Source organism: Mustela nigripes, chromosome 2, assembly GCF_022355385.1.
Source record: "Mustela nigripes isolate SB6536 chromosome 2, MUSNIG.SB6536, whole genome shotgun sequence".
In the NCBI taxonomy this organism is placed as follows: Eukaryota; Metazoa; Chordata; class Mammalia; order Carnivora; family Mustelidae; genus Mustela; species Mustela nigripes.
In genome coordinates, this window is record NC_081558.1 from 8,404,928 (window position 1) to 8,427,108 (window position 22,181).

Below are 22,181 nucleotides of genomic sequence, written 5' to 3' on the forward strand. Positions count from 1 at the left end.
GCTAAGTAAGTGGGGGAGCCAGTCTGCTCCCCTGGGGAGAAGAGTACCCTGTCAAATGCGGAGGGCTGTTTCACTCCAGGTGTGGGAGTAGCTCTTACTATCCTGGAAGTGGGGGTGTTCAATCTGTGTCCCCAGCTGATGGGGAGTCCGTACTCTCCAGGTCAGAGAAGGTGGAGTCTGGGTCCTGGATTTTAAGGGCAGCAGTCTTTGCAGCAGCGCAGGGTCAAGGAGAGGCAAATACCCAGGGGGTTGATTGGTGACCTTTATTGAGCGACTCTGAGGCCAGCACAGGCTCGCCTTGTAGATTTACTGTGGGAACATCCGGTGGCCCGGCCCCCTTCTCTACTCCCGGGCGCCACCGGCCCGTTCTGCTCCCTTGCCTCGGCTGCGTTTAGCCCTTGAAGGGGCCCATGCGCCCGAGGCTGGACCCAGAGGGGTTGGGAGCTCCGCAGGGGCCCGGAAGCGCCAGGTGGACGCAAGGGTGAGTCTAGGTCTTCTTCGAGCGATTGCGTTTCTTGCTGCGGGATTCAATTAGTTTCTGGGAACGAATCTTAAGCTCCGCGCGGCTCACCACGTCGTTGTCCTCCTCCTCACTTTCCTCTTCGTCTGCGCAGGGCAGTGAGGGGATCCGGGTTCCCATTCTTGGCTCAGATTTCCCTTCCCCGTCTTTACCACCCCTTCCCAACTCGGCCCCGCCCCCCAACTTGGCCCCCCGCCAGGCCTCGCACCGCTTTCCCTGGGTCGGCTTGGGCCCCCAGCCCCGCCTCTTTTCCCTGACCGTACTGACCGAAGAACTTGTCCTTGAGACTGGCAAGGGGCAGGGTGATGCGGGTGTTGTACAAGGGCAGCTTTCCCTCTAGGGTGGAGTAGAACTGGGGGAGGAACGGAGCGGGAGGCGAGAGTGGGTGCGGTAGAGGCGGCAGGGGCGTTCTGTATCCCCTCCTCACCCCATTCTAAGATATACCCTGAGTCCACACGATCCCTCTGCCCACTCCTCTTCGAGCTTTTCTCGAGCCCAGCCGACTGACTCGTTCTTCGAGCTCCCCGGCTACCCAACCCCGCCCCTTTGACCGCCCCTGATCTCAGGGTTTTCGCCCCTTGATTCCCCCCTTACCCGCGCACGTGCACACACTCCCCAGCCCTGCCCACTGGCCTCGCGGGCCCTCTGGAAGTTCTCCTGTCTCCTCAAACCTCACAGATTGTCCGTAAAGGTCATTTCCCACCCACAGGCTCCCCGGTTTTCTGCCCCTGCATCCTCAGCCCCGCTCTGGCTGTACTCGGACCTCTTGGTCGGCGAGGTGGCGCAGCATCTCGGGCACGTCATGGCTCTCGAGCTGTGCCTGCAGCTTCAGAAGCTTTTCTTCCACGACGCCCAGCAGGTCTGGCAGATAGTTACCTGCCTGGGGATCCAGCTCCTTTCCCGCGAAAGGGCCCTCCACCTGCGGCGGGGGCGGAGGCGACTCAGCCCAGAGGGGGCGGACCTCGGGGGCGTGTTCCGCCAGGGGCGGAGCTTTACCCTCCTCGAGCTAGGCTTTCGAAAGCTAGGGACGACCAACAGGGGTGGGGCTAGCGCCTGTGGGGCGGGGCCTCTGGACTCCGGAGACCAACGACAATTGGTGAACGAAGAGTTTGTGTGGAGGAAAGGGGTAATAACTCACCAGAAGTCATTTCGGGGATGACTTTTGGGGGGAAAAAATGGGCCTCTGCTGCGGGCAGTGTGGGGCGCCCCCCGTCGCAGGCTGCCCAAGTGTTGTAGTGGGGGTCTCTGAGGTATGGCGTGGGGAGGCAAAATGGGACCTTCCCGTGAAGATGAAACAGGGTCTCTGAAGTCCTGAGCCTCTTGAAAAGTAAGGGGGTCTCCCCGCAGGAACCGCAGGTGGGGACTCTGAGGAGTGGAGCTGGGTGTACCCTCTCGGTGGGCTTCTGACATCCTGGACGCGGCCCAGGGTCGGTCCCCTTTGAGTAGGGGCAGGAACCCAGCGTCTTGGGCTGCAGAAGGTTCTGCGCTGAGCTACCTAGGCGAGGGGTGGCGGGCTAGGGGAGGTGGGAGAGTTCGCAGGCCTACCAATGTGATGTGGTTCATCTTGCCCGCCAGGTGTTCGAGGCCCTCCTTGATCGTCTGTACCGCCCACATGGCGCGCTCCAGCTCATCCTGTGCCTCAGTGCGCCGCTGCTCTTCCGCCTTGAGGCGCTCCTGCAACTCAGCCTGCAGCTTCTGCTGACTACAGACAGTTGGGAGGTCACCCCTGGAGAGTGCCTCCGAGCCGGGAGGGCCCCCCAGCCTCTCCCTTGGGCACCCAGGCCTCACCTCACAATTGTGGTCTCCCCGGAGTACTTGAGGTCTTCCAGCTCTCGCTGCAACCTCTGCTTCTCTTGCTTCAGCCTCACCAGCGACTGCTCGTTCTCGCTCTTGAGCGTCTCCAAATGTGTGAAGGTGTCACCCTGTGCCAGGAACCGCCTCACCACCGCCTGTGGGCCACCCGGCCCCTTCTCAGGTCAGAGGGAGGCCTGGAAGGCCTGACTACAACCCCTCTTCCTTTCCTCTGGGCACGCAGGACAGATGGCCTAAGCTGGTGGCTTCTGCACAGCGATGTTTAAGGACTCCGTGATTCAGACTCAGTGCTGCCTCAAGGATGTGCAGCCCCCCAACACATAATTTTTGCCAGGCCCTTGTCTATGTAAGGAATTTGAATCAGCCCAGATCGGTGTGTGGTGAAGGGTAGCAATGAGCATCATTGCTTTCCAAAATCAACCCGCCATCCACACTGTGACTGCGAATCTTGCCCAATCCATGGAGGAAATAAGGCCAATCTCGGGAGCTAGCTGTCCACCAGGCCAATTTCTGGGAAGGTGCCAGGCCACACTGCCCCACATGACCCCATACCTGAGTCCGCAGAACTCCTCGGGGGGTTAGTTACCCTATGGGAGAAGTAGCAGTGGGAGAGTGCGCAAAGGGGAGAAACTGGACTGGGGCCCAGTGGGAGCAGCATCCGCCCGTGGAAAACATAAGGGTCTTAGCAAATGGCAAGGAAAACGCTGCAAACCGCAGGGCCCAGGGTCTGAGAGTGGCACCGGGCAGTCTACTGAGCCCCAGACCCTGCCTGTTACAGGGACTGGAGACACAGGAGAGACCAAACTCGCAGTTCTCACAGAGCTGACATGCCCAAGAAGTTAGCACCCGCATAAGAGCAAGCAGGAAAGGGACTGATGGCCAGGGTAGACAGCTAGTCTGGGTTTTGCTGGGAGGAGCAGCAGCAAAACGGGGCAAAGGCTGGAGGAGGGAGGAGTGTCTTTGAGGCTGCAGAAGCAGGAGGCTGCGCTTGTTGGCCTCACGGGCCTGGGCTCAGTCTGAACAGAACTAGAGGGCGGGGAGGGTTGCGGGCAGCGGGCAGCACTCACGTGGGTTTCGGCCACGCCGGTGGCGTCCTTGACCTTGCCAAAAAGCATCTCTGTCTGGTACATGCTCCAGCGCTGCCTCAGCTCCTCCTCTTTGGCGCGCAGGCTGTCCTGGGTCGAATCCTCGGACTGCAGCAGCACGTGTTCACGCTGGGTCTGCTCACAGGGCGGGAGTCAGCTTTCAGGGAAGGATTTGGGGTAGAGGCCAGAGAAGGGGAGCCGGGAGAGGGCGGGGCCCAACTGGGGAGACAGGGTAAAGGCTCGGGGCCTGGTCAGGGAACCCAGCCTGGGGTCAGGAGTGCAGTAAAGGGCTGGTCAGCGATGGGCAGCCTCAGAGGCAGGGCGAAGAGGCGGGTCAAGGGAGCGGGGGCGGGACCTCGAGTAAGGGGCGGGCTAGAGGCGGGGCCAGATTTAGGAGTGGGGCGCGGTGTAATCAGGTGGGGATGGATGGGAAGGATCGGTGAATGAGGGGCGATGTGGAAGCTCCTCCAAACAAGGCAATCGGATGGAGGGAGGGCGGGGTCAGGGAAGTGGGAGGAGCCCTAGGCATCCAGTGGAGATGAGGGCGGAGTCCGGAGAAATGTTAAGAGCGGGGAAGGTCTAGGGTATGGATCGACTTAGGGGTGTGGCGGTACCCACGAAGTCAGGTCTAGGCTGGGGCTGCACCCCGGGACCTGTGGACACGCCCACCTTGCGCTCCATGCGTTCGTTCTGCAGCTTCCTGTCCTCCGCGCGCTTCTTGCATTCGGTTATGTAGCGCTCCCGCTTCTTGCGCTCCCGGAACACGGTCTCCTCCAGATACTGCAGCTGGTTCTGGAGGCAGGGCCGGGGGACAGCAGGACCAGCTGGTACCTACCGAGGCTTAGGGCTGGGGGACACAGCTGGGCCAGGGTGCAGGGTCTTGGGAGGTAGGCGGGAGGAGCTCGGGGACAGCTGGGGTTCAGATTCTGGGGCCAAAAGACCAAGGCGTCTGGGTGGGAACCCCAGGGCCTGCCAGGCTGGCACCTTGGCGATGTCCCGGGCGTTGATCGCCTCCTGGTTCACCACTTGCAGCTCCTCTAGCTCGCGTTTTGCCCTCACCACCTCCGCCTCCATGAAGTCCAGCCGGTTTTCCAAGTGAAGGCTCTCCTCCTGCGGGTGGGGGACAGGCCTGTGGCCGCTGTCCCTCTGCAGGCTGGCCCTCCGACTTGCCTCCACTCCATCCCGCAAGTCGCCCTGGTCCTTACTTGGAGATAGGCCTTGAGCTGCAGGTACACATTGGTAATGTGTTCGGCTTCTTCCGCCTTCATCCGGGCCTTCTCCAAGCGGTTTTCCAGGTTCCGCATGGTCTAGATGGGAAGCAAGGCTGGGCCGAGTTCCCCTCCCCTCTGCAGTTCTCCTCGGGATCCCCACCCCTCCTCAACCGGCCTCACCTTGGCCACCTCTGTGTTGCTATTTTGCGCTTCGGCCATCTCCAGCTGGCGGAGGCTGTGCCGCAGCTGGAGCTCCTCCAGCCACTTCTGCCGCACGCCCAGCTGGTGCCGCAGCGCGTTCAGCTGCTTCACCTTCTCGCTCAGCCGGTGGTCCAGGTGCTCCAGGGCCTGCTGGAGAGAGGCGAGCCCAAGCGGCAGCATGAACCCTCCCACCTAAGCCTTCCTCCCCTTCTCCTCCAGATCTTGTTTCTCCTCTCCCCGGGCTCAGCGGCATCAGACCCAGCGGCCCCCCTGCTCCTGCAGATCGTCTCCCCACCCCCCAATTTGCCACCCTGGCTGCCCTTCTCCCTTACTGGGCCCAAGGAGAGACAGCCTCTGAGGCTTCTCAACTCTGTTCACACCCACCCCCTCCATGGACCTAACCAGGCTCAGGGTCTGAAAACTCACCATAGCTGAGAACATCCACATTTAAGCGCCCCTTCCCCACACCGGGAACTGCAGGCTCATATACCTATATCTACACTGCCATCCAGACACCTCAAAACCATTGTGTCCAAAATCGAGTACATGATCTTTCCCCAAGTCCTTCCTGGACTCTTCTCCTCCATGTCAGCGCATGGCAGCTTCATCCTTCCAGGCATGCAAGTCCCCCAAACCTGATGTCCTCACCTTCACTTCTTCCATCCCACCTACAGCCAGCTCGTTAGCAATGCTTTGTTCTATTTCCAAGGTTTTCCCAGAGCTACCCCGTTCTTCCTGTTTCCACCATTTTTGTCGAAGTGCAGCCAACACCATCTTCTCCTGGAGGACCTCCCCGCAGCTTTCCTCTGCTTCCTCACACTCTACGTCATAAAATCTAAACTCTTAAGCCTGCCGGAAGGTTCAGCCCCTGCTGACCTTCTTTTTCTTTTCTTTTTCTTTTTTTTTTTTTTTTTTAAAGATTTTATTTATTTATTTTACAGAGAGAGATCACAAGTAGGCAGAGAGGCAGGCAGAGAGAGAGAGAGGAGGAAGCAGGCTCCTGCTGAGCAGAGAGCCCGATGCGGGACTCGATCCCAGGACCCTGAGATCATGACCTGAGCCGAAGGCAGCGGCTTAACCCACTGAGCCACCCAGGCGCCCATCTTTTCTTTTTTTTTAATTAAAGATTTTATTTATTACTTTGAGGAGAGAAAGAGCCTGAGCAGGAGGGGCGGAGGGACAAGTGGACTCCAGGTCTTGATATGGAGCTCAGCTCCAGGACACTGAGAGCACGACCTGAGCTATAGACAGAGGCTTAACACACTGAGCCATCCAGGTGCCCCCTGACTCTCTTGACCTCATCTCCTACAGAGCCCTGCTCAAGCACTCCCATCCAGCCACACTGGCCAGGCCTGTGTCTCCAATGTTCTAATCCCTTGCTTCTATTTCAGGGACTTTGCACTTGCTGTTCCCTCTGCCTGGATTGCTTTTCCCCAAGTCATTTCCTGCCTGTCTCATTCTCAGCTCAGATATCAATGTCTTAGAGATAGGTGGTTTTCCTGACCTCCCCAACCCAATCTAAAGTGCAAACCCCTTGGGGCACCTGGCTGGCTCAGCTGGTTGCCCACCTTTGGCTCAGGTCATGATCTTGGGGTCCTGGGATTTAGCCCTGTGTTGGGTTCCGTGCTCAGTGGAGTGTCTGCTTCCCCCCTCCCTTTGCCTGTTCCACTCCCCCTGCTCATGCTTGTGCTAAGTTAATAAATCTTAAAAAAAAAAAAAAAAAAAAGGTGCAAACCTCTGGCCCTATCTATTTCTGTTTATTTCTGGTCACTCCTGGAAATTACTTTATTTCTGCATTTGTTCTTGGTGTTTTTATTTTGTTCTTGTTTTTGTTTTGTTTTGTTTTCCTCCACTCTCTTTTCCCCGCTAGGATATGAAGGTTTGGGAAGTGGAGGTTGGTCTGGTGTTTTGTTTTTTTACTGCATAGTCCCCAATACCGAATATCATGCCTATACATGGTCGGTGTGTGATAAAGATTAATTGAGTGAATAAATTAGCAGTGGAGAAAGGATTGGAGAAGGTGAGATAAGTCAGAGTCCAGTGGGGGAGGGGACACAAGTTGGAAACGAAAGGAGAAGGGAGAGGGTCAGTGGAGTTGGGATGGCGCAAACCTGTCCTGTCCTGTTCTTCAAATACGGCTTCTCTGACTTGCACTCCCGAATCACCGCCTGGACCAATTTCTCATCTCCCTGCAAGGAAAGGAGCCCAGTCACTACTCATGAAGACCACCCCAACCTGAGGCAGCGCCCTGCCCCACTGGGGACACTGCCCTGACTCTTCAAGACCCTTCGACCATTTCAGCATCCTCACCTGCAGCAGGTCCGCCAGCTGAACTTGCAGGACCCTGGTCTCCTCCTGGAGCTGGTTGATGGTCTCCTGATTCTTCTTGATGTTCCACTGGGTGCTCTCATAAAAGGCCTTCCGGTCACCCTCTGAGGTCATACGAAGTATACAAGACAAGTGTGTCAGAGGGGGTCGGGGGCTTTCCAGAGGAAAGCTGTTTTTGTTATCGTTGACTTAATATCGCAACGATACTTCAGTGGGAACACTTGTCATATACTCGATGCTGGACAAAGAACCTTCCAGCTGTCAAATACCATATGTCAACAGGTACATATCCATATCATACCCCATTACAGATGACAAAGCTCAGGTTTATTAGATTGTTCAAGATCACAAGATGTCTGATTCCCGAGCCTGTACTTTCAACTACTGTGCAAGATTACCTACTAATAATAATAGTTACCATAATGGTTCACATCAGAATTTTCCAACCTTGGCACAACTGATATTTGAGGTGGATAATTATTTGTTTTGAGCTGTCCCATGAATTGTCAGATGTGGAGCAGAGTCCCTGGCCTCTGGCCACTGGATGACCAGCCCCTAACAATGTGACCGCCAAAAATGTGTCCAGGCATTGCCAAGTGCCCACTGTGGAGCAAAATAGCCCTCTTCCATTGAGAAACATCGGTTTACACTTTATAGTGTTTTACTATGTGCCAGTCACTGTTCTCGGCACTTTGTACATTTCAACCCCTTATGGGGTTGTATTCTTACTATCCCCATTTTTTAAAAAAAGAGTGTATTTATTTATTTGACAGACAGAGATCACAAGTAGGCAGAGAGAGAGAGGTGGAAGCAGGCTCCCTGCTAAGCAGAGCCCAATGTGGGCCTCCATCCCAGGACCCTGGGATCATGACCTGAGCTGAAGGCAGAGGCTTTAACCCACTGAGGCACCCAGGCTCCCCTTACTATCCCCATTTTAGGAATAGAGAAATTGACAGCACTTAGGCTACTCATCGTCCCCTAAGATCAGTCTTTGCAGAGCAGAGCCAAGATTTGAACCCAGGAAATCTGGCTTTAGAATCTGTGTTCTTTACCACCCCCCCAACCCCGCCCGGGGCCAATGCGTGGTAGAAGAGTTGAAATTACACGAAAGTATGAAACACAGTCTAGTTGGTTCTGAGCGTAGGAAAGATTCCATAAGAGAGATGAGGAAAACCATGAACAAGTATGAGTTTTTGCCTCCCGTTTTTGCCACCCGGATGAAGACCGGTGGAAGGCCCTTGTCACACAGTGCCTGGTCGCAGGGCTGGGCGGGCACTGTTGACTCCTGATTCTTTGTGCCCTTTCGAGCTGTCTTACCTAACAGTTGTATCTTCCTTTGTAACTCTGCCACCTGCGTGTGCACAGCAGACTTGCCCCGAAGGACTTGGAGGGGTCCCGCCTTGGAATGGAGTGGAAGCCAGGCCTGGGGCACACCCTTTAATTGGGAGTGACTGTGCTGGGCCTTAGTCTGACTGCCCTGGACCTTGCGGGAGGTCGAAACCTGGTCCTGAGAAGGCGGGATGTTGGTGGAGGCCGCCCAGCACAGGGGAGACGTCATGACTGGGTTGGGGCCTAGGGTCCCTGGGGATTAGGGTGGCAAATAGCAATTGCCCCGGTCCTGGATCCGTCAGCACGGGTTCCCCGGGCTCTGGGAGAATGCACTTTCCGACCGCTTGGCGGGGCCTCTCAGCATTTCCCCGTTGCTGGGTAACTTCTGCCCCGCCCCCTCCTTCCAGCGCTCCCATGGAAACCGTCCGCGTTCCACACCACCGCTTTCATTGGCTAACGCTGTGCAGAGGGGCGGCCCAGTTGCGGGCTGGCCAAGCCTCTCCGCTGGATATTAGGAGGGGAGTACTATGGGGTCACCTGCTCATCTTTTTCTTTTCTTTTCTTTTCTTTTCTTTTTTTTTTTTTGCGTTTTATTTTTGAGTAATCGCTACACCCAAGGTGGGGCTGGAACCTGCAACCCTGAGATCAAGAGTCACACGGTCTATGTCGGAACCAGCCAGGCAACCCCTACTTTAAAAAAGAATTTTTTTTTTATTTTTGAGTAATCTCTACACCTAATATGAGGCTGGAACCCACATCCTCAAGATCAACAGTCCCGCTCCCGGACTGAGCCAGGCACCCCCTACTTTTTTTTTTTTAAAGCATCCCCCCCACTCCCGCAACACCACTCCGCTGGGTTTCCAGGGCATTTTTCAGGAACCTTCTTTTCTGGCTGCAGAACCTGCCACTCCCAAGATGGAGGAACGGAACGCCGCCATTAAGCGCGAACCATCAGAACGATCCTCTCTAGGGCTTCACAGTCCTATCCAAGATGGCCGTCTGGGTTCCAGCCCACCCCTCCCCCATTTGCCACTCTCAACATGGCACCCTTGGGTCGCCGCTCCGCACGAGCGGCGTGACGCCGGAAGTGACGCGTCCCACATATTTCCGCTTTCTTTTTTCTGGAGGAACGGTTGGCTGCTGGGCTGGGGGGCGCGGTGGATATTGACCTTTGCCCCGGCCTCGTGTAGGTGGTGAATTAACGCGCGGGGTGGGGTGGTGGGGGTCACCCCAATTTCTTATTGGGGGTAGCTCGAGGGTGTTCGTCGGTAGAGTGGGAGACTGTTAAACCCTTTGGCCAATTGGCGGGAATTGGATAGCTCACCAACCCTACTCATCCGCGCCCCTCCCCGGGCAGGGAGCGGAGGTTTTGAGCCTTCCCCCTTGATAAGAAAAAAATGAGACTCCCTCTGGGCAAGACTGGGGAGAGCCCCCCACCCCGCCTATATTGGAAGCAGAGTGAGCCCCCATTGCCCGGAAGCGATGGAGGATTCCAGCTGGCCGGAGGAAGAGGTGCCTTCCTTCCGCTGGAAGTAGCCCTCTCCCACTGACCGGCGGTCCCTTTCTTGCCGCAGCGTGGGTGCACAGCACATCTCCCCGCGGCCGGCTTCCTCCCCCCAGAACCTCTTTCCGGCCCGCGAGCTTCTGCGAGATGTTACTGTTCCTGTTGCTGCTGCCCCTGTGCTGGGCCGTGGAGGTCAAGAGGCCCCGGGGCGTCTCCCTCACCAGTGAGTCCGCCACTGGAGGTGGCTGGAGGTGGGGGTAGGGTGTGGGAGGGGCCGACTTGGCCCCTGGGATAGACACTTTGAGCCTTCTGCCTCAGTTTCCTGGCCTCTGGGTAGGGAAGGTGGCAATACTCAGCGGCTGAGAGGGCCTCTTCGTGCCTTGGGCTGATGAGCCCCGTACCTCCTCCATCCCAGACCATCACTTCTATGACGAGTCCAAGCCTTTCACTTGCCTGGACGGCTCTGCCACCATCCCTTTTGATCAGGTCAATGATGATTACTGTGACTGCAAGGATGGCTCAGATGAGCCAGGTGAGTCTTTTCTCTGTTCATTCATTCATTCATTCGAGGTTTTCTGAGTGTCTGGGATATGCCAGCCCCCATGCGGTGCGGTAGTGACCAAGACAGACAGACCCCGTCCTGCCTTCCCATGGCTCCCTGCTGAGTGGGGGAAAGCAGGCATAGAAATGAGTGGTTTGGTGAGGAGGGTCATAGCTGCTGGGGGAGCCCAGAGAGCCCCTCCATTCCCACCCCTTGCCCCGCCTGGGGGGTCGGGAAGTCTCCACTGAACCCTGAAGTGTGCTGAAAGTGGAGGTGCCAGCAGTTGCAGATACCTAGAGACGGGAGAGAAGGTGGGACTGAAGGGCAGACAAAGACAGAAGTGGAGGCAAGGGATAGAGCAGTGGGCTGGGCCTCGTTCTGATGGCCTTGGTGAGAGGCAGAGGAGAACATGGGAGAGTTTGATTTCAGTCCCCGAGGCCCTTCCTTCCCTTTCTGTGCATCGGTGGTCCTCACGTGCCGTGTGTGTGCACGTGTGTCCGGGAGATCTGTCTGTGGATGGATGTGATGAGTTAGCCCTGAGGTCACCTGGAAAACGACCTTCCTCCCACAGGTACAGCCGCCTGTCCTAACGGCAGCTTCCACTGCAGCAACACTGGCTACAAAGCCCTGTACATCTCCTCCCGATGGGTCAATGATGGAGTTTGTGGTGAGTGAGATCACACCAGGGTTGGGGAAATTGGTGGTGGCGGGGGAGTAGGGAGGAGCCACGGCCGGGTCTGACCCCATGCCTGCTTCTGCTCTCAGACTGCTGTGACGGGACCGATGAATACAACAGCGGGATCGTCTGTGAGAACACCTGCAAGTATGTGGCTGGCAGCTGCTGCCCTCCCCCGCCCCCCCCTCCCCAGGGTTCTAGCCTCACCCCATCCAGTGAACCAAGCCCCTCTCTTTTCTGCTTTGGTCCATCAAGTGCTCACTCTGCCATGGCCTTGTCAATGAACCCCACGTCACCACTTCATCCCCGGCCCAGAAGTGGGCACAGTTGTTTCCCAGTTCAGCAGATGAGAAAAGTCAAGCTCAGGATAAAAAGTGACTTCCCCAAGGTTCCCACATCTAGGTCAGATCAGAGCCGGGACTTGAACCCAGGCCGGTCTGACTTGAGATTCCCATCTCTGAATCACTCCGCTCTCGTGGCAGACCCTGAAAACTGAAATGCCCTGAGTGTGGCTGAGTGTGAGGCAGTAGAGAGTGGTGGGCATTGTGGCATCTAAAGGAAACACTTGCCCCTTGACTTTGGTCGGTTGAAGGCAGGCAGCCAAGCTAGATTCGTTTTTCAGAGAAGCTGAAAATCCCAATACTTTCGTAAATTTGCCTTATGGAAGATCTTTTAGGTGCAGGGTGGGTCAGGGGCAACCCAGTTACCCATCAGATGGCCTTCTCCTCCAGGAGTCTGATTTCTGTGCTTTTCTTTCTCTTTTGGGGGCCAACCTCTGTCCCCACCCCTGAGTGTTCCCTAGCCCCTCTCCCAGGTCCTTACAGTGAGCAAACTCTGACCGCTATCCCTCCGCTCGGGGACAGGGATGAAGAGCTCTGAGCCTGGGGAAGAGGGGGAAGGAGGGTTTGCTCTTTATGTTTTCCCCCGTGGGGCGGGCTGCAGGTGGGTTGAGCCCTTTTGGAAGAGGCCAAGCTGGTGAGCCCTAAGGGCCTCCCTGGGGGTGCTCGTGGGTTCCCTCCACCCCAGAGAGAAGGGCCGGAAGGAGAGAGAGACACTGCAGCAGATGGCAGAGGTCACGAGAGAGGGGTTCCGCCTGAAGAAGATCCTTATTGAGGACTGGAAGAAGGCTCGGGAAGAGAAGCAGGTGAGAGATCCTGTGGGGACAGCCCAGAACATTCTGGGCCCTGAGGCCTAGAGTCTGGGGCTGGTGAGGCTGGGTGGGATTGGCACCCACCCCTGACTAATGGAGTCCCAGGGCCAGTTACCGTCTGTGTGTGCCTTGGTTTACCCATTTGTCTGCTGGCTGTTCAGTCGTTAGTTAAGCCATTACCAGGTGGTGGTCAGCATGGGTGTTGTGCAGAACCTTGAGGGGCTGAAGTGGGCTCAGAGGAGCTCTCCTCCTGCATCTCAGAATAGGAGGGGCGCCTAGCTGCATCCTAGTTCTGTGGTGCCCTCATCTGGAGGATGAGGCCAGTAACCATGCGACCTCCCTGTTCGAGAGGAGGACTCAAGACGTTGTCGCAGCAGCCTGGGTAGTTCTATAGGGCAAGTGCTGCAAGGGCTGGAAGAAATCATGTGCCCAGGCCACCCCCTGGGCTGCTGGATGGGTCAGAGTCCTCAGCCCTGTCCTTGGACTTCTGCCAGGCTCTTCGCAGAAGGACTTCAGCTCTGTTTTTCTGCCCAGGGAAGGTTCCGGGTCTTTTTCCCCTCTATGCCCTGGCTGGTCAGGCCCTTCCTGAGGTTGGGGGTTGGGGGGAAAGCAGCGATGTCCTCTCTGGGTTCAGAGGATAGTGGGGAAGCCATGCAATGAGGTTGGCTTTGAGTGACTTTTGTCCTCAGGGGGGCGGTAGGAGGATCCTGGGAACAGCCCAGGCTGAGGTGTGGGGCAGGGCATTAGGACGAAAATGATCCCAAGGCGCGGCTTAGGCTAAGACCCTTCAGCTTGGGGCCCCACAGCACACTCGTTCCTTCTCGAAATATCCACAGAGGCCCTGGATGTGCTGCGGTGTAGTGGGCAGAGACTGGAAAGAGACCTGGAGCTGCCTCAGGGGCCCACTGTGCCCTGAGAGGGACAGATACCAAAGTGACACTCAGAACCACTGGAAAAGGGGACATTTGGGTTGGGGCTGTGAGGCCTAGAGGAGACTTGTGCCTGGTCTCCCTCCTCCTCCCGCCTGTTGTGGAGGCAGGAAACAGGGACGGCTTCTGGAGGAGAAGGCCTCTATCTAAACTGAAATCTGTAGGATAATTCAGAGTCAGCCATGCAGAGTGTTCTAGGCAGAGGGAAAGCATGTGTGAAGAACGGGAGGCAGGGGGCCTGTGGGGGATCTAAATGCTGTCAGGGGAGTTGGACCCTGTGGGGTAAGAAAGCATTGGGGCAGTTGCGGCTGGAGCGGTGGGCCTCGTTTGGCAGGCCCTCAGGGGCTGCCTCAAGGTGTTCAGGGTTCTCTGCAGGGAGCTCGGGGGAACCACAGGAAGGGAACCTTCGGGAAGGTCACCGGTGGCCGCCCTGTGGAGTGGAGGCAGGGAGGTAGCACTCGGGAAGAAGGCAGAACAGGAGACATGGCATCTTGCCTTTCGCCTACCCAGGAAAAGCTCGCTGAGCTACAGGCTGGAAAGAAGTCCCTGGAGGACCAGGTGGAGATGCTGCGCCTGGTGAAGGAGGAGGCCGAGAAGCCAGAGAAGGAGGCCAAAGACCAGCATCAGAAGCGGTGGGAAGGTATGTCCCGGGCTGGCCAGGGCTGGCCAGGGCTGGCCAGGGCTGGCCCTTGTCTCTGGCTGGGAAGCGCCTGGGCCCGGGAGCGCCGCTCATTACCTGTTGGCTCGTGTGTCTGCTGACTGTCGATCATGGTGCCTCGGTCCCCCACACACTCTGTTGGCCTCACCTGTGCATCGGTCATTGCATTTGAAAGTCATTAGTAGGAATAATCTGCCCCCTAGCAGAAGGGATTTTTTTCCCAAGAGGAGATGTTCTTCTTTCTGCCAGCCACATGGAAACACTGCCATTGGGGAACCTCCTGAATTTAAAGCAAAGGCCGGAGGCCCCTCCAACCTGTCAGGCAGCGTGAACTGAGGTGGGAGCACAGGCTGGGGATTTCTGGCCCAGCCTCTCCTTGAGGGGACAACCCTGGGGTGAGGTCACAGCTTATGGGACGGGGAGCGGCTTTGATTTCCTCTCCCTTGCCTCACAAATTCTCATCAGCACAGATCTCCAGATTTGCTGGGAACTTCTATGTTCTTTAATCTTCCTTGAATGGCTTATTTCCCTGGCAATTGATGTCACTTCAGTCAGTTGAAAATGGTTTTTTATACTTTGTCCAGCATTTTCTTTTTTTTTTTTTTAAAGATTTTATTTATTTGACAGACAGAAATCACAGGTAGACGGAGAGGCAGGCAGAGAGAGAGAGAGAGGGAAGCAGGCTCCCAGCTGAGCAGAGAGCCCGATGCGGGCCTCAATCCCAGTACCCTGAGATCATGACCTGAGCCGAAGGCAGCGGCTTAACCCACTGAGCCACCCAGGCGCCCTGTCCAGCATTTTCTTGATTTTGGCAGGTTGTGCTGCCATTCTGGTAAATTGTGAGCCTTGGGCCTCGTCCTCAGTCTCTCCAGTGGGGGTCACCCTGTGGAAGCAGGCCAGATGGGAGAGGTGGGCCAGAAACCCCCTTCCGACTAGTTAGAGGACCAGGCACTGCAGGAAGAGATTTGGAAGTGTGGCCGTGGCTACTCCCCGGGCTGGTAACCAGGAGCTGGGCAGCCCGTCGCTGAGTCCACACTGCTGATCTCTATCTCCCTCGGCACCTGCTGCATTCTTTGTCCTTTCCTCTCTCTTCCTTGGTTCCTCACAATCAGTGATGCAGCAGTTCATCCAGTGTTCATGGGGTACCTGCTGCGCGCCAGGCACACCCCACGTGCCAGTAGTTTAGCACTGAACGAGATGGAGCTAGCCCCTGCCTGCCAAGAAGAGTGAGCCAGGCAGAGGGCACAGGTGCAAAGGCCCTGAGGCAGCCTCATGTCTGGTTTTTAAGGGACAGCAAGGAGGCCATGTGGCAGGAGGGAGGGAGGGAGGGAGGGGAGAGAATCAGGGTGGGTGGGGAGAGACCAGGGCAGGGCCTTGGGGACTGTGGGGAGGACTTGGGCTTTTACCCCAAGTGTGGTGGGAGCCATGGCCCAGGGGCAAGTGAGCAGGGGGGGGCCTCTGGGCCAGAGCCCCAGTGGCATCTGCAGCCTCCCCTTCTTCCCTCAGCAGAGGCTATTTCTGCCTCCAGACCCTGACTCCCAGCCCCGCTGCTCTTGGGAGACCCTGGACTTTGTTATGTCCCCTCTTTCCTGGGCCCTGTCCAGCAGGTACCTCCCCTCTGCTGAGAAGCACACTCAGGCCCCGCCACTCAGACAGCTGTCCCCAGCCTCTGCCTCCTGCCCAGCGCTGGGAAGTCGGGGAGTCTCCTCTCTCTGTTCATCCCAGTGGAAGCTGACTTCCTAACCCATCCTGTGTCTCTGCACCTGGCCCTGCCCTTCGCCAGCCAAGTGACCGTGGGCAGGTCCCTTCAGCCAGCCAGCCTCACACCCTCGTCTGGGAGAGGGACAGTTGCCAGCCTGGTCTGCTGGGGCGTGGCGGGCCCTCTGGGGATGAGGCACAGGGGGGCCAAGGGAACCCCGCTGGGCCCGTTGTAGACGGCTGAGCAGAGGCCCGGAGTGGGCTCCATCCCTGGAGCGGCATGGTGGCCGCTTTCCTGTCCAGCTCATCTGGTGGGGGTCAGGCCAGCAGAGGGGGCACCATCCACCCAGGTGGAGGTCCATCTGTGGCCCTGTGGCAACTGGCTACAGCCCAGTTCCCTTGCATTCCTGGGACACTCCTGGGACCCCCCAGGAAGCCTTCCTGTCTTGGCCACACCCCGCCCCAGTCTCTGTCTTGACCTTCAGTGTTCGAGAGCAGGCCTGGGGCGCACGGGCTGCTGCTCCTGGGGGCTCCCAGACATGGCCGATGCGTGATCGCCCTCCCAGGCTTGCACAGTCTAGCCCCTGCTTATTCAAACCCAAGGTCCCAGGGTGCCTTCAAGCCCCACCCCCCCATGTCTGCAAATCCTCCCCAACTCCCCACTTCGGAGTCTCCCCGCTATTGGCACTTCTTGCCTCTTCCTTGGCCTGACTCAGCACCAGTGCGAGGCCAGGCGTACAGTGGGACACGTGGCGTGTTGGGGCGGGGCAGGCCTTGGGGCCGTGGGTGACAGAGCTGGCCCCTCCACAGAGCAGCAGGCTGCCTCCAGGGCGCAGCGGGAACGGGAGCTGGCGGCCAGCGCCTTCCAGGAGCTCGATGACGATCTGGATGGGGCGTGAGTCTGTTTCTCCTGCCCTGGGCCTGGGGTCCCTCCCCATCTCCTGCACCTGAGCCCCCCCCCCCCCCGGCCCCTAGTGAGTTCCAAACCATAGCTGACTCCGCCCTTGTTACTCAAGTATAAAGCAGATGCAGAAAAACGCTGAGGGTAGATGAAGGACCCTCCCCACCCCACCCAAGGAGCCAGGTCAGGTAGCTGGGGGGTCCTATTACTTTTCCCAAGCACGTTCTGTGGCCTGGGTCACTTTGACAAAAGCCAGACCCCTTCTAATCCCACTGTGCCCCTGAACTTGCTGGGTGACCCAGGCTAACAGCTGAGTGAAGGGGGGCTGTCGGGAACAGGGAGTCTCTCCTTTGAGCCCCTTGAAGGCTGCAGAGTTCTCAGGCCAGGGCAGGAGACGGGGCTGGGCCCCCCTCCGACCCCAACCCCAGAGCTCACCACCTCCCAACTTCTGCCCCCACCCCCCCAACTTTGAGGTCCTAAAATAAGTTCTAGGGGAAGGGCCCTGACAAGAGGGGAAGCAGGTAGCAGTGCCTGGAGCCGGTGGGCCTCACCGCTCTGCCGGCCTCTCCGTGCACGCCTGCAGGGTCTCGGTCACCGAGCTGCAGACCCACCCGGAGCTGGACACCGACGGTGACGGGACGCTCTCAGAAGGGGAGGCTCAGGTACCCCATCCTTCTCCCTGCCCTGGGACTTGTAGAGGTCTCGCCCCGGGGTGACCTCAGGGCCAGGGGGGTGGGGGGCCAGGCTGGCCTGGGGCTGCTCCCAGGGCTGCCGGGGTGCCTGGCATGGCCAGTGCTGCTTGGCCTTGCCTGGGGTGGGGGGCAGGAGGCTGGAAGCCCAGCTCTACTCCCTGCCCTTTGGGACCGGTTAGGAACACGCCAGATTCCCCACCCACCTGGCCCCACGTGCCCCCACTCTGCCCTCCTCCCGTGCAGGCCTTGGCTGGCTGTCCTGACTGGGGCTGGATCCCTGCTGGTGGCTCCTTCCCTGTCCCTCCCTGGCCTCTGCCTCTTCCCGGGGGCCCAGTGACCTCTGCTGCTGGTGCTCTGGAGCTCCCTCTCCCTTTCTGTTTCTGTTTCTTTCCCCCCCACCCCACATGTTCCTCTCCTCTGGGGCCGCCCTCTCTCCCATGGGCCTGTGCTGCCCCCTTCGGGCTGCTCGGCCTCAGTGCCCAGGCCTAGCCCTGGGTGGTCAGAGCACAGCGGTGCCTGGCACCGTAGCCTGAGGCCCCCACTCGAGAGTGCCTGGGGCACAGGGGCACACGTGGAGGCCCCTGACGCTGCCCCCACCACGCACACAGGCCCTGCTGGGTGGAGACCTGCAAACTGACGCTTCTGCCTTCTATGACCGCGTCTGGGCTGCCATCAGGGACAAGTACAGGTCTGAGGTCAGTGGGGGTAGGGGAGGAGATGCAGTACCCCCTCCGGGCCCCCCCCCAAATGCCTCACAAAGGAACTGCCTCTGCTTCTGGCACAGGGCCACCCTGGCCAGCTGGGTCATCCAGGCTCCCTCCGTGGAGGGCCCCCCCATCAGCTGTCTCTCCCTCGCCTCCAGGCCCCTAGGAAGGGGCGGAGACACGGAGGCTGCCCATGGGGTGATGGTGTGAGCTTGGACTTGAGCCGAGAGGCGGGCAGACCACTGAGCCCGTAGCACCCATTACCCGCACACCCAGCAGGTGCTCCCCACCAGCCCCCCGCCTGCACCTTCTGAGCCTGACCTGACAGAGCCCAAGGAGGAGCAGCCCCCAGTGCCCTCGCCGCCCGTGGAAGAGGAAGAGGAGGATGAGGACGAAGAGGAGACGGAAGAGGAGGAGGAGGAGGAAGAGGAGGAGGAAGATTCCCAGGTGCAGGGGGAGCAGCCCCAGGTGTGTGTTTGGGGGAGAAGGGGGTGACGGGGTGGGGGCTGGGTTGCCGGCTGACTCTGCCCCTCCCCCAGGAGGCCCCACCCCCACTGGCTCCCCCGCAGCCTGCTGCCAGCCCCACGGAAGAGGACAAAATGCCCCCCTACGATGAGCAGACTCAGGCCTTCATTGATGGTGAGGGCCAGGCGGGGGAGGGAGGGGACCCGGGCCCGATTTCATGCTTCCGGTGATCCGCACCTGCGGGGACTGTGGGCCTCACTGGCTTCCCAAGATGGGCTTGCACTGGCCCTGAGCAAGCCTAGGGAGGGGCATCTGGGGCCTGGAGAAGCCATCCTTGCCCCGATGGGCCCCAGGGGCCCCCCCACCTCCTCCGGCTGCTGCTTGTTTGTGCCTCCCCAGCAGGAGGGCTGGGAGCCAGCGAGGTCCCAGGAGTCCTGGCCCTCCTTCCGCAGGAGTGGAGAGCCTGTGCTACGGGGCGGGGTCTGCCCTGAGGCTGTGGAGGCCTGGGCGGTGGGGTGGGTGGCCTAGCAGGCCTGGGAGCTGGGGATGCAAGTGTGTCCGAAGCACCCCCCCCTCTTCTTCCGGGATGGGGGCGGTTGGGGCCCCTCAGTCCTCTTCCCACACTGCCCACCCCCTCCAGCCGCCCAGGAGGCCCGCAGCAAGTTTGAGGAGGCTGAGCGGTCCTTGAGGGACATGGAGGAGTCCATCAGGTAAGTGGGTAGGGGCTGGCCCGGGCAAGGCCATGTCTCCACCTGCCAGGCAGCCTCCCCCTGCTGAGCTCCCCAGAGGAGGTGGTAATGGGGAGTTGCCCCGGCTACGTGTGCTAAGACAGGGGTGGCTCCCCTGGGGAGGGTCCCCAGACGGTGGGGAGCCTGAGCCCAGCCCCCGAGTGGCCCTCCACTGCTGGAGTGGGACAACACAGTGGGCCTCCCTGTGTTGTCCTGAATGACGCTGCCCCTTAGTGGCTTGGCCTCCCCTTCCAGGAACTTGGAGCAGGAGATTTCCTTCGACTTCGGCCCCAACGGAGAGTTTGCCTACCTGTACAGCCAGTGCTACGAGCTCACCACCAACGAGTGCGCCCCCAACTGGCCAGCGGGGCGGGTGGAGAGTGGACATCGGGGCCCTGCGCCAGCCTGAGCGAGGAAGGGAGAGGAGGGGTGGGCTCAAGGGCGGTGGGCGGAGTTTGAGGTGCCCCTGTGCCCTGGGTGTGGGCGCATGGAGGAGGTTAGGGTCCTGTGTCCCCGCCCACCATCCCTGTCCTGTGACAGGTATGTCTACCGGCTCTGTCCCTTCAAGCTCGTCTCTCAGAAACCCAAGCTCGGCGGCTCCCCCACCAGCCTCGGGTGAGTGGGGTGAGGGCATCGAATGGATCCCCTCCCCCAGCATCCCTGCTCTGGCCAGCGCCCCCCGCCCCTCACCACCCCCGCTCTCCCACAGCACCTGGGGCTCGTGGGCTGGCCCTGACCACGACAAGTTCAGCGCCATGAAGTACGAGCAGGGAACGGGCTGCTGGCAGGGCCCCAACCGCTCCACCACCGTGAGTGCCGGGGGCCTGGGGGTTGTGGGGGGCGGGTGTTGGGGGGCCAGGCCCACCTGAGCCCTTACCTGCCCATCCCAGGTGCGCCTGCTGTGTGGAAAGGAGACCGTGGTGACCAGCACCACGGAGCCCAGCCGCTGCGAGTACCTCATGGAGCTGATGACGCCGGCGGCCTGCGCGGAGCCGCCGCCCGACCCACCTGCCGATGGCGACCACGACGAGCTCTAGCCGCCCCCAGGCGCTGAGGTGGGCAGGAAGCTGTGGTGCCGCCACCGCCTGGGGTTGCGCCGGTTTCTGAGCAAAACTTCTCTCCCCGCCTCCGTCTCCATCTCTCTCACATGGTCTTTCTCTGGCCCCAGAACCTCAAGGCACGGAAATACCCCCAGCGGTGTCACCCACCCACCCCGCTGTCTGTGGACCAAGGCCCCCGCTCCGGTCCCCTCACCTACCCAGCGGGGGTCGGAACCGAGTGGAGCTCCGGGCCCTGCTCTCTGCCCTGCTGGGGGGGGGGGGGCAGGCGGGGCCCAGCCATGCTCCCAGGCCCCAGCGGCCTCCAAAGGTGGAATAAAGCAGTTCGCCCACTCTGGGCACTCCAAGCCCACCCCTGCCCAGGGTGTCTGCCTCCCTTCCTGGTGGGGATGAGTGACTGGACCTGTGACCTCAAAACAATAAACATGATCCCCCTACCCAGCCGGCCTATGTCTGCCTTTCTTTGCTCAGGTGTAAAGGGGCCAGGGATGGGAGGAGGGAGGAACCGGGGAGAAGTGACTCCGGGGCTGGTGCCACAGCTGGGCTCTCACCAGAGCCTGATGACAGCTGAGCTGCTCCCTGCGCCATGGAGCAAAGCCCAGCACCACAGGGCAGACGGATCCCAGGCCACTGACCTCTGGGTTCTTGCCTGCACCCATTTCCCACCCACCCCGAGTCCCAGGTGTGTCCTCGGGGAGCCCCGGGGCTCCATGTGACAGCCGGGCCCAGCAGCCTAGGTGGCTAGTGTGGCGACCGCACAGCCCCAGCCGAGGAGAGATGCAGTGCTCCCCACCCGCCAGCACACACACAGCCGAGGCGGTAAGATTCTGAACTTTTATTTTCTGGCATGAAAAGTACAAATAATTAAACAATTCCATGTAAAAGTCTGTTACCGCGGCCAGGCCTGTAATCCCGGTAATAAATAGTCTAAACGCAACGCAAAGTGTTCTTGTTGGGTTTTGGGTTTTTGTGATTTTTTTTTTCTTTTTCTTTCTTTTTTTTCTTTTTTTCTTTCTTTTTTCTTTTTTTTTTTTTTTACAGTTCTTTATCACCTCCAACATGGACTCTGTCGTGATTTGAAACCTTCTGAATAAATAACAAGATGAAGGGAGGGGCTGGAGGGGCTGAGCCCCCATCCCACGGGCCCTGCCCCTGACCCCCAGGGATGTGGAAGACCCCCGGCCCCCCCCTACCCCAGCCCCTGGGGTGAGGGGCTGGCCTCTGGAGAGGGGGCCTTGCTGGGCTGAGTTCTGTGTTTTAGAAAAAGAAGTCCCCTCCCAGACCCAGGGGTGTCAGGGGCCTAGGCCTCAGTGTGTGGGGAGGGGTGTGGGGAGGTGCCCCCTCTGCAGAGCCCGGCTGCCCCCGGGAAGGGGACAAACCCAGCCCTTATTGCTCACAGACGCCTCCTGCACGCTGCCCACGTGTGCACACGTGTCCCTGCGCTCGGAGGGCGGAGGGGAGAGAGCCCCAAAAAACAGCAGAGGGAGGGGGTGGACCCGCTGGGGGGTGCGTGCCCTGCTGGAGGGGAGCTGGGAGGTCGGGAAGGACTTAAAAACCACAAGAATAAATAGGTTCGTGTATCAAGAACAAGCTAGGGTTTTCACCAGCTAAATAGGACTGAAAAAATTCTCAAGACGAGCAAAAATAATCCCATTAAGACCCCGGACATCGCTGGCCGCGGGGATCGCCCCACAGAGCACGCGCCCCCCTGGGCGCCGCTCAGCTACCATTACTGTTATTAATAATTATTATTACTTTAATGATTCCACTTCCCCTTTTATAAATAAATTAGGCATAACCACGTCTCAGCAAAACTTAAAGAAACAAAGAGAACATCGTGGTTCCTTTAAACTTGCAAACTGGATGAAGGAACAGAAATATACACAAACGTCCTTACAGGGCAACGAGGAGAATAAATAGTTAACAGAGCAATAAGTTAAAACTACAAGAAGCTAAATTCGGCAAAAAAGTACAAGAAAGTTAACTGGTGC

The 22,181-nt window shown here is 58.9% G+C and overlaps 2 protein-coding genes across 5 annotated transcripts; one reads left to right on the forward strand and one right to left on the reverse strand.

Annotated features, from left to right (window-relative positions):
- Nucleotides 1-249: 249 nt before the first annotated feature.
- ODAD3 (outer dynein arm docking complex subunit 3) lies at nt 250-8,874 on the reverse strand. The gene is made up of 13 exons (XM_059389073.1): nt 8,475-8,874; nt 7,140-7,261; nt 6,941-7,018; nt 4,809-4,979; nt 4,623-4,724; nt 4,402-4,527; nt 4,087-4,209; nt 3,400-3,552; nt 2,309-2,469; nt 2,066-2,222; nt 1,284-1,439; nt 788-872; nt 250-606 (listed from the first exon to the last, which is right to left on the reverse strand). Exons 1-13 carry the CDS (start codon nt 8,713-8,715, stop codon nt 488-490), a joined length of 1,794 nt encoding a protein of 597 aa, XP_059245056.1. The 5' UTR covers nt 8,716-8,874; the 3' UTR covers nt 250-487.
- A 713-nt stretch (nt 8,875-9,587) lies between these two features.
- Nucleotides 9,588-20,631, forward strand: PRKCSH (protein kinase C substrate 80K-H). Of its 4 annotated transcripts, none has more exons than XM_059389074.1 (18): nt 9,588-9,672; nt 10,061-10,213; nt 10,406-10,522; nt 11,103-11,198; nt 11,297-11,354; nt 12,234-12,351; nt 13,797-13,926; nt 16,453-16,537; nt 17,127-17,205; nt 17,844-17,930; nt 18,216-18,407; nt 18,479-18,578; nt 19,045-19,114; nt 19,388-19,477; nt 19,673-19,747; nt 19,842-19,941; nt 20,023-20,187; nt 20,301-20,631. In XM_059389074.1, the coding sequence occupies exons 2-17, from the start codon at nt 10,138-10,140 to the stop codon at nt 20,167-20,169; spliced, it is 1,620 nt and encodes a 539-aa protein (XP_059245057.1). In that variant the 5' UTR covers nt 9,588-9,672; nt 10,061-10,137; the 3' UTR covers nt 20,170-20,187; nt 20,301-20,631. The 4 variants fall into 4 exon arrangements, with proteins under 4 accessions (XP_059245057.1, XP_059245059.1, XP_059245058.1 ...); XM_059389076.1 differs by having other exon boundaries at nt 18,216-18,386; XM_059389075.1 differs by having other exon boundaries at nt 18,219-18,407.
- The last annotated feature ends 1,550 nt before the right edge of the window (nt 20,632-22,181 follow it).

What these genes read in the sequence shown, in the direction of transcription:
- ODAD3 (XM_059389073.1), bottom strand. Translation starts at nt 8,715, where the DNA reads ATGACGTCTCCCCTGTGCTGGGCGGCCTCCACCAACATCCCGCCTTCT. An exon ending in ACGAACGCATGGAGCGCAAG is followed by an intron (nt 3,553 to 4,086) that starts GTGGGCGTGTCC and finishes CCCTGTGAGCAG; the next exon opens with ACCCAGCGTGAACACGTGCT. An exon ending in CCGGCGTGGCCGAAACCCAC is followed by an intron (nt 2,470 to 3,399) that starts GTGAGTGCTGCC and finishes GGTGGCCCACAG; the next exon opens with GCGGTGGTGAGGCGGTTCCT.
- PRKCSH (XM_059389074.1), top strand. Translation starts at nt 10,138, where the DNA reads ATGTTACTGTTCCTGTTGCTGCTGCCCCTGTGCTGGGCCGTGGAGGTC. An exon ending in CCGGGGCGTCTCCCTCACCA is followed by an intron (nt 10,214 to 10,405) that starts GTGAGTCCGCCA and finishes CCTCCATCCCAG; the next exon opens with ACCATCACTTCTATGACGAG. An exon ending in AGGCTCGGGAAGAGAAGCAG is followed by an intron (nt 12,352 to 13,796) that starts GTGAGAGATCCT and finishes TCGCCTACCCAG; the next exon opens with GAAAAGCTCGCTGAGCTACA.